Source organism: Dermacentor silvarum, chromosome 4, assembly GCF_013339745.2.
Source record: "Dermacentor silvarum isolate Dsil-2018 chromosome 4, BIME_Dsil_1.4, whole genome shotgun sequence".
In the NCBI taxonomy this organism is placed as follows: Eukaryota; Metazoa; Arthropoda; class Arachnida; order Ixodida; family Ixodidae; genus Dermacentor; species Dermacentor silvarum.
This window is the reverse complement of record NC_051157.2, coordinates 54,655,969-54,666,665: the sequence shown is the minus strand read 5'-3', so window position 1 is coordinate 54,666,665 and position 10,697 is coordinate 54,655,969. Positions and strand designations below refer to the sequence as shown.

At 45.1% G+C, this 10,697-nt stretch overlaps 1 protein-coding gene across 2 annotated transcripts in view; it reads left to right on the top strand.

Moving 5' to 3' along the window:
* The first annotated feature begins 59 nt into the window (after nt 1-59).
* LOC119450070 (uncharacterized) overlaps nt 60-10,697 on the top strand; it is a 40,852-nt gene continuing 30,214 nt past the window's right edge. Inside the window, exons 1-2 of one of the 2 annotated variants that reach the window (XM_049665626.1) lie at nt 60-613; nt 3,625-3,784. In XM_049665626.1, coding sequence (XP_049521583.1) covers nt 3,626-3,784 — 159 coding nt within the window. In that variant the 5' untranslated portion in view covers nt 60-613; nt 3,625. Of the gene's footprint in view, nt 614-639; nt 768-3,624; nt 3,785-10,697 lie in introns of those variants that run through there. The other variant, XM_049665627.1, reaches the window with a different exon arrangement.

Below are 10,697 nucleotides of genomic sequence, written 5' to 3'. Positions count from 1 at the left end.
CCATTGTCCACTTACGTTTCACGCTTGTAAAGCACAATACGCAGAGAATATTTTATAAATCAGCCATGATCATTCATAAGAATACACAGCACGCCTTAAAGGGCACAACCCACGGTCACTTTCCAACGGCAGTTTAATTTCGTAACGCAATGATCACTGAAGCGGGTCCTTCAAAGGCGTAAACGGTTATGTTCGACGCAACGAAGTTTTTCAAGGGCAGCATCGAAGAACACATCGGCGAGCAGGCCGCGTAACGACGAAAATGACGCCTAGGCCCTGGCGTAGGATAACACGCGCCCAAAAATCTCTTCCTCTCTCCTCCCTCCCCTTCTGGGAACGTGTCGCGCGCTGTCTGCTTCCGTTGCCCGTAGCAACCGTGTAAACTGAAATGGTTGAGCGCTCGAGTGAATCGCACGTAATTGCCAAAACAGAGGCCTCGCGCAGCGGCGGGCACATCACGTCCTCGGTGGGCTTAAAAGAACGGTAGCAAAAATTGAAAAAAAAAAAAAAAAAAAGCTTGCGCACCCGTATATCGATTCTGCGGAGCATATCGCCGTCCCGCCTACGCACACGTGCCAACGCACCGTCTACACAGTGAGGGACATTTTCAAAGGTGAGTTACTCGGCGGCTTGTCACCAGTTTTACGCCGCACTCGCCACAGAGAGAAAGTGCTTCGGCCTTGTCATCGGCGTCGGCCGACTGAGATTGCGGGACCCTCACGAGGAAGACGAACATGACGCCTTGGCATCGCAGTACCACGCGAACGGTGGGAACGTGAATTTTCCTCTCTTTGACTTTAAACTTTCTCCGCGGTTGTCGAACGAGAACGTTGGCAGTTTGCCTACTATAAGAAAATGAGGCAATGGGGCCTTTGTCAGAGAACGTAAGAAGAGGAGTACGGTGTTCGGGCTATAAAGCCCGAGCATGCGACTGTATAATTGATCCCGATGTTACCTTGGTCCGTGGAAACAGTTCAGAAGTTTCTGGTATATATCATGTGATGAACGAGCGCGAGAACTGCGCCGACCTAGTTTTCCTTTCTTCCTTTCTCATTGATGCTGCAACGTTTTGGACGCATTTTTATATAGCGACGCAGCCTGAATACAAATCATTAGCGGCAGATCCCGTCCGGCAAAATGTAGGTCACGCACGCTACGGCTATTGGGCCACGCCGAGCGCAGGGAACTCTGTCGGGAAGAAACCGAGATGCCCCTGTTCAGCGTCGGTGTGAACATCACGGCTATCGCCTGGCCGCAGCAGCGGAAGGGCAAATTTCATTTGCATGCGGTATGAGCTATTCGCCGGTGGAGCGCGTTTACGCGTCGCCAGAACTTAGGTAAGACGGAATACTCTCTCAATTGCGTGCCCCCTGGTTGGTGATTGACTAAATCACGGCGATGTGAGTTGTCTTGCTGTTTTATGAAAATATTTGTTAATTTAAAAGGAGCTTATGTACGACGGTATAACATGGTTTGAAACTTGCATGTAATGTGTAAAAATGTGCGACCACGAGTGAAAATTGTTATTCCAAGATTATATAGCGAATGTGTTTGTTCGCGTATTATTGATAATGTACCATTCCATGCTCGGTCGGCTGCGCAATCTGTTTTACACTCCTATGTAATTAATATGAATTGCAAGCGCTTAAAAGTGTACGGAACTATAGTTAACACATTCCGTACAGAACAAGATCACAAACAATACAATGAATGTATAAAAAATGTACTAAATAACATGTTCAGTAGTTTGTACTTGATCTGTACTTAATTGAAGTGTTGTACGTAATTTATAGAGATAACGGTGCGTAGCGTTTTCGGGCAGGTACACACGTATACACGGATAGCGTGGTTACAGATTTGCGCATACAACCCTATAGCATATCAAAAGTTCTGGAAATTTAAGAACAAATAGTAGATGTGAGTTACGCACGATTGTTGCATTCAAATGAGTAGCCACGGCAATGCGGAGTGCATTGAAAAAATAAAAGAAAGAAAAAAAGGCATCACTCATTGAAGTAAAATGTGCGCATAAACCCGCTCCTACACTGCCGTGAAGCTGCATTACACTGGCAGTAGGGATTAGTGACAGCGGCGCTGAGTGAGCGCGCAAAACACGATTGTTTCCGGAGCTTTTGTTCGTGCCTATACAATAGTGCCGTGCCTCCTTTGTAAGGTTCAAGCCCTGCTGCATGCGGTTATTTGTGCGGGTCATACGCACGATTCTTTCTTTAGTTTCCGAGGGCTTTGAGTCTCCGTGCAGGCACTATGTACGGGCTGCCTGTACGCTCGAAAATTCAGCATGTATGACGAAGTGCTGCGTTTGCGAATTATATAAAAGCGCTCAATGGATTACTTAAAGGGACAATACCTTGAAAAAAGCGAATGATAATGATGACAACGATAATAAAGCAGCCGTGATATGCACCATCTGACGAGAACATAATCAGCTTCGTATATACTGTATATTATATGTGGCCGATGGCCCGTCTGAGAATAAAGTTCCAGTACTGGTACTGTTCCTCAGATGGTGAATTGTAACTATATACAGCAGGCCGGTATTGCGATAACCTAACAGGTAAGGTTATTCCACTTTTGAATGTCTGCACAAATGAAATCAAACCTCTATGTTTGGTCGAAGGTATACCTATTCTTTGGCGATTGAACAGCAAGCGAACGTCGAACGTTGTGAAATCTTCAGCTTCGGAGAGAAACACGATTATTAAAACGGCCTTCGTTGTGACACTCGTCACAACGAAATCGCTTTATCCGATACATCGCTTTATTCAAAGTTCTACGATGTCCCAGCCACAGTGTATGCATTTTGTATTGGAATATGCGAAGGGGACTGGCACCAGACTCCACTTAGTGTGAAGTGAAAATCGGCAAATATACGCGCGATAGCTCCGGGCAGCAAAAGGTGACCAATTTTTTTTTTTTTTCGTGTCAGCTTGTACAGACACAGCTCTGCAGAGGCCCATGCGTCAGCAGCTCATCAGGACTGTGGCTGCATCACGCGATCACAAGCGACAGACGAGGCAGTTGCTGACGGGAGTTATCAGAATCTCGCTGTTTTCATGTCGCCGCTATGGAACTCGATCAGCTTTGTTTCAACGTTCAATCGTTGACAAATAAAACACTTAGCCTGAAATTATAAATTAGAAAGAAAAAAAAACTCTCACAAATAATCAACACGAGAGTGCGATTTCGTACCGCTAATGTCCTGTCGCCAATGCTGGTGCAGGCCTTAACCTATGTGTTCAAGCCAAGGTCATGCCGACATCATGCAAGTGTCTTCAAAGTGGGAACGAAATAATGCATCCTAGTTAGCCCTAGCTTGTTCACGATAGGATACGTTTTACAAACCTACGGACCATTGGAGTGCACTTCCCTCGTTATAATTTAATTAGGCTCTTTTAGAACCTCTCTACTTTTAACAAAACACCGCTTATAACGAATTCCACTTCCTGTCACGCTGATTTCGGTGCAACGAGGGTTAGCAATCTGTCCAATCACTGTTGGCGACGTATATGCGGAAAGTATAACTCGAAGTTCCGGAGGTGGTGACAGAAGAAGAAACGTCGTGTGTATATAAAACAGCCGACTTCGTTCGTGTTTCGTGCGCAGCATGAACGAGCATGCGACGCTGTACGAGTACTGGCGTAGGCTGCTCATGGAGGAGCAGCAGAACGAGGAGCGCAACCACTTGCTCATGCGCAAGCTGGACGAGATCGAGCAACGCACCAGCCTGCTCAGCGAGCGCTCCGAGAGACTGCGACAGCTCAGGGTGAGCACCGCACGTGTATATTGCATGCGCTTCTTCGACAACTTTTCTTCGCTCTCTGGGACATTTCCAACGCTAGAGGAAAAAATAAAATAAAAATAAAATTCGCAGCTTCTCCCGAAGGGTGAAGCACTGACAGTGATAGAAAAGTTTAGCGTTGTGTTTGAAATCCTCGGACGGTGTTCTAACTATATACGCGGACGCGACACACGCGGGTGCGCCAAGATTTCTGCCACCCTTAAATGTTTCAACTCTCCGTGTATGTATAGGACCTGTAATGACATCGCACAGGCGCCACTGCGCTGCCCGCAAGGAGCGGTCAAACTGTAGTAAAGGTTTTCAAATGAGAAAAAGAACACATCCAGGTTACACCATGCAGTCGATGAACTGTCAATATTTCATAATTTTATTCTGTGGCTTTAATAATAGTGTTACAGAGCGATCCGAGGAAGGCGCCTGTGCGCTATAAAGGTGACCAAGTCGTGGTGCGCAGCTTGCGTCTATTGCCTCGAGTGTCTGCCAGTGCGCCTCTGTGCGTAAATATTGTGCATATACGTTTCTGCGCCGGCGTCTTCCTTCGCGTAACACTTCGTGGAGGCGCGGGAATGCTTAATAACGGTGCGCAAATATTTGAAATTTTGAATACAAATCGACTTGCTTATGCTAGATTCGAGAATTCATCATTAGAAATGCATGGTCGAATATACTTTTCTCTTTGGACTAGAAATGAGAGCGCTTAATTGTTGGAGCATCGGGGGAGAGACACCGATGCAGGTATGGGGGTTGTTACGAATGATTCTGCTCGACGAGAACCGCGGTTGTTGCATAGAGGCAGCAGTCCATGAGCGAGCGCGCGAAGCAGGTAACTTCTGCTTAACAATTTCTACTCACCGTGTACGAATGCCTCGCTTTTAGACAGCCTACAAATTTGTTGTCTCGATTTAGGCAACGCAAATTATTATAGCGAAGCTTCCTGTGCTTACGCCACCGAGATTTGGTTGAAGTACGTAAGTACTAAAGTGTCTAGCCGAATAGACGACTTATACGTAGCACTGAACGTTGACTGACAAAGTAAAGTGCCAGTGAGCTTAATCTGCACAATCTTTTTCTGCGTAATCAAACAAAAAGTTGTCGCAGTTTCACCTGAAAGGCGAAGCATCAATTGCGATAGCAAATTTGTAGAGGGCTATACGGAGTAATGATAGTAGCTTTATCAGCTGTATAAACTTGGACATGCAGCAGCACCGGCAACACGCAGAACTGTTGTCGACACCGTCGGCGTTTTGCCCGCGTTCGCACAAAATGCGTGCGGCGTTGGTGAGTGTTGCCGGAGCCTCTGATATAAATAGGCACTTGGTGCCGCAGCTAAACGTCGCCTGCCTCCCACCCCCCACGGCCTTTCGTGCGTCAGAAGAAGGCGCGTTTGCTCTACATATATGGTGATTGTAAAGGAGGAAAGAGACGCCTACTTCTGCAGCCCTTAAGGAAGCACGGCACAGAACGCGCGTTTGTTCTCCGCCGTGCGTTCACTCCCCGTGAAAGCGCGCGTCCCTCGCGCCCTTTCACTCGCACATACAGCGTTCGGCGGCGCGCGGCGACGATTTCATCTCCATTGACGTCATACGGAACCTCACGGCGACGGCGACGCCGACGGCAGAAATCTGCTTTGGAGTGTCCATATAATTGCTATCGCAATAATAAAGCATAGTTTAAAAGAAGTACATATAATGTCCGCACGTCGGTATCTCTAAAGGAGTCATACCTTTTCATGGAATATATCGCATGATACTTTAACGGCTTCTTTGATTTTCTAAAATTTCTTATATTTGGCCTACCACATTTTACGCCACTTGGTATGTACCCATTCTTGGCCCATCTGAGCAGAATGAGTGTGATCACGGTGTGTTAATTCCGAATGGGTATGAGCCACTGTGACAAAAGAGGTGTAGAAGCCTTGTATATATTAAGATATGCGTCGTAATTCTCTGCGCAAACACCTCTCATATAACCATTGTTTCCTCGACAAACATCATACATATATTTCGTTCTCGTGACGAATTGAGTTATTAACTACGGGCGACGATACCGTACGCGTGCCATCCGCTATATATGTATACCACTGCCACCATAGCTAACTCAAAGAAGCTTCGAGTCATTTAGATTCCAACATTGCGTTGGATCTGAGCGGTTTTAAGGCTTAAGTGGCTCGTTGCAGTGGCTCATAACCGAAAAAAGCGGCGTGGTGTCCAGTGATGTAAAAAAAGACGCCTATAGTGATGCAAAAAAATATCATCATCAGGAGTGGCTCATACCCCCGTAAGCAAGCAAAGATGCAATGGCTGAATATGAATGAAGAAACGAAAGAAAGAACGAACGAAGGAAGGAAAGAACGATCGAAAGAACGAAAGAGATAACGAAAGAACCTTTGGGTAGTGCATTAAGTACATGCATATGTGTCGTTCAGGAGGTCGACCTACAGCTCCACACGTGTATTTCACACTGTGGCTCGTTATTTCTTGCGAGAAGTGTGACCCTTCCGATCGTATAACTTAATACATTACCACGTGTGCAGCCTGCACGTGTTACATGGGTGTAACATGCTGCCAAAATTTTATTTTACAGCCTCACGATGTTACCTTGCAGTGCTGTAGTACTGCGCTAACCTGTTTCAACAAACGCGACGCTCTATGCTTGCATCTGGTGAAGTGCTGTTCCATTGTTTCATTACTGCAATGTGATGTTTGGACAAAAAGCTCAAAGCAGGTGTTTGATATTGACAAGCTTCTCATATGACCGAACGGCGTTACATGCATGTATCAAATAATGAAAGTAAGCCATACATACATTTTTTTTTCAAGATGTCTCCGCGAAAACTTAATATTTCACCTTGTTTAGAAACGAGAAAATATTCGACATTTGATTCGATGTTTAATGGTAGTTTTTTTTTCACATATTCGTATTCTATTCGAATAAAAAATTCACCTGTTCAAACACCCTCAGTATTTTATTATTGTAGTCGGGTAAACGTGCATATGTTAACGTGCTTTTAATGGGAATAAGCTTCGTAAACATGAAGCTTAAGTTATTATAATCGGCATTTCCTGAAGCGCTGGCCTTGTAATATTGGTTAGCATGAGAACATGTATATGCGAGGGTGATAACGTGTTTTGAGCAACAGCAACCGCGTGGCTTTACGTTCACGGTGGCTGCAAGTTAGAATGAAAGACGTTCACTCCAATGGCACTCACTGTCTAAGTCACGGAGATGTTAGAAAAACGTGAAAACTGGACTGACAATTGAAGCAAGAAAGGCGGTGCTGCCGAGAAGTCATGAAGTGAGCAGTGCTTGAAACACGTTTTCGCAGTTTGATTCAATCCTATTCGAGAAAGTGTCGCATTTAGAGGGAAAAAGAAAAAAGAAACACTCTCTCATAAAAATCAGGGACAAGAATAGAGAGAGAAAAAAATGAAAGGCAGGGAGGTTAACCATGGACTAAGCCCAGCTGGCTACCCTGCACTGGGGGAAGGGAAAAGGCGAGGGAAAGATTAATAGAAGAAGAGAAAGTCCCCCGCAGAGACTGCAGAGACAAGAATATATTGCGAAGTAGCTATAGACGTTCGCTATTAAAATATTGTAGCTTAATCTTCGCCAGAGCTTTTGAGGAGGTCATTCCGAAACTTTCAAAGCACTGAAAAACTTTTGCTTTTTTTTTTTGAAATTGGGTTAGTTTTGTCCGTCCGTCCATCCCGTTACGCTAACGTCGATCATTTTGTCACCTTCTCATTCTCAACTTCACCCTTGTCAGGAAAAAAAAAATAGTAAGAACAAATTCTTCGTATGCTTTCCTTGGCTTCATTATCTGTTGGCTTTATATGGTTTAACAAAATGGGGCCCCTCTGTTCCCCTTCTTCGCGTTCAAATTTTGATACAATATCTTAGTATAATCCGGCCGGAAAGGAGTACATAATCTGTACCATTTTATTATGTAGTTCTTATTATGCACTCTGTACGTCATCACAGTTACGTAACGGGTGTGACGTAACTATTATGCGGGCTTGATGAGTCAGTGGGGCATCTAAAATTCTAGGGCGTTGCCAGAGTATGTGACAAATGCTGCAAAGGTTTCGGGGTTATACCGCTGGCTTTACGCGCTCTATATAGATCCTATAGGTCGTAATTCACCGTAATACTGACGTAACCTTGCGCAAGAGCCGAATACCAAAGCTGCAGAAGTTTTCTTTTTTCTTTTAATTTTTGAAGCTAATCAACGGCAGTATATTCCGCGCACGCAACTTCTCGTCGAGCGGTGGCATAACAGTATTGAAACTCTATTGAAAGGCTTGCGAAGCACTTCGTGTCCTGCAAGCAAAGCTATAAGAACGAACGAATTCATAATTGCGACACGCAGTACACTGCCCGTGCGCGATTTCTTCATCCTAATTCACTCGGCCGTATTTTAATACGTGGCTTCACCAGCACTTAGGTACTCATTGACGCCATGGAATAAATTACATGGATTACTTACGATTACTTACTTATGATGTAGGCTTCCTCTGTATGCAAGGACACTCAACATGAAGTGTTTGACACAGCAAACGTTTAAAAAATATTTTTATTAGCTTCCAAAGAGTGGCTAAATGCTCGTTCTTGCGATCGAGACCCATCGCTAGCGCGATTGCCATCAACGTCACTGTGTTAGTGACGTCATAGTGACGTCATACAACATTAGTGACGTCTTAGTGACGTCATACCACATTAGAGCGATGTACAGTGAGCGGTGGCCCACAGCATCGGGCAAGCCTATACAGAGCATCGATCCTAGAGTGCAGTGAGCCGCATCGGACGCAGACGTAGAGTCGGAATCGGAGCTGCCGCAGCTAGCCATATGTCAACTGTCGGCGTGGTTTTGTTTGCCTGCGCTGATACAGAACGTGTGTGCGAGAGCAGACGATGCAGCACTGCGTGCGTAACAGCTTTGTGGGCCCACGTGACCAAGCTTCATAGACAGTGACGTCACTTTCCAACTCGGTGCCCAGAAACCGAAACCGAAAATCGTTCCCATAAATAATGCCATATTAAATTATTTAGCGAGAATATATGAATCTTCGAGCGTGTATTATGCTTCCTGGAGCAATATAGGAACGTTTGAAACAAAGAACGCGCAAGCCACACCTTTAAGCTTATTATTTTTATCATTCTTTTGTGTTTATTGTCGACTCCTAAGATCCGTGATTCGCGTTAACAAACAATGGAACCTGAAATATATTTATTATCGAACCATAATGCAATGTATTTTAGTTCTATGTATCCCCTACAGCTGTCTTTACTATTCTTCATCGCAGGTAGTTAGGCTGCCACCACCTGGTGGCTTTTAATTCATTCAATGCGAAATTTCACTGTGTGATAACAACTCACAATAAATTTACTTAACTACGGCACACGCGTGCGCGCACCCCTTTATATATGCTGCTTTGTGACAATGACGGTTAAGAGAGATCAATTTTTTAATGTTTTGCGATAGGACAGTTGCCTTATCTAAGTGGGGCGGGATATATGGGTGGGTGGGTTGGTGATACAGGAGCTTCAAACGAGATACTAGTCGAAGCCTCACATGCAAAACTTAACAGTGTTAAGAATGATAAAGAGACATGTAACATGACTTCGATAGCGGAGCAGCCGTCAAGTTAGCATAGACTATGCGACGTAGTTACCGAGTGCGACAGCTCATGTATAAAAAATGACATCTAATAGTTTTTATTGAATACTGATCACACTTTTCGCGACCCCTACGACGTTAAATCTCTCCAGCGCTTAAAACAAATACGTATATCTCGTCCATCTATCGCTTATAAATGCCTACAGCCCGGGAAGTACGTGGTAGAATCACTTTTGGGACATGTAACGCTGTATCATAGTTGTTTTACCGCAACAGCTTCTCTGCAGTGCGGCTCTGCTTGTTGTAGAAGTTTCTTTACAGGAGTCAGACGCATAGTGTGGGAACCGTGCGGAGAGGGCTACGGGGGTAGATTGGGCACGCAAATATAAGTTGGGAAAGCTTGATTGTGTTTGCAAACCAATATAAAATGCTCACTGCTCACGGACTACGTAGTGGAAGAGCTTTTCATGCATACAATGTTCAGTCTTTTTAGCGACATGGCATTGGTTGCGGTATAGTTGAATTACAGCAACAGCTTCTCTGCAATGCGACTGTGCTTGTGGCAGATATTTCTTTACAGGAGTCACGGTGTGTGGTGCAGGTGCGTAGGAGCGGGGTGGGTACATTCGGCACGCGAACATTATTAACTTGGGCAAATTTGATTGGGTTTAGAAAAAAATGGTTACTGCTCACGGACTAGGTGGAGGCGGCGCTTTTCATGCATGCAGTATATTATATAATACTAGTTGTATCGCAAAAACAGCTTCTCTGCAACTTGATATTTCTTGTGGCAGAGCTATCTCTACAGGACTAAGACGGAGCATACCTGTCAAACGACGAGGTATAGGAGCGCGGTAGAAATATATTAAATTTTAAAACACATAACAGAGAAAGTTCAGCGCCACGCGGACTAGGTAAAGAAACTGCTTTCGATCAAACTGTATTTTTTGGTCTTCTATTGATTGTAAGACCAGTTATATTATTGCGATAGCAATTATATAGGGACACCCAAGGCGCATTCGCACCGTCGCCGTTGGAGTCGACGTTGTCGTGCGTGCCCTATATACCGACGGCGCATGCGCAGGACGCGCGCAGTGAGTTGGAGTGTCTTCAGGGACGCGGAGTGCGTCTGGCTGCATTAAAGACGAAGCTAATAAGTCAGCGCACCGTTAACGCAACGCTCAATCGGCTCGGTGGTGGTGCCAGGGCAGCGTTGTGCGCGCTCGCACACTATAAACACGCTATAGCCTTGCTGCTCAG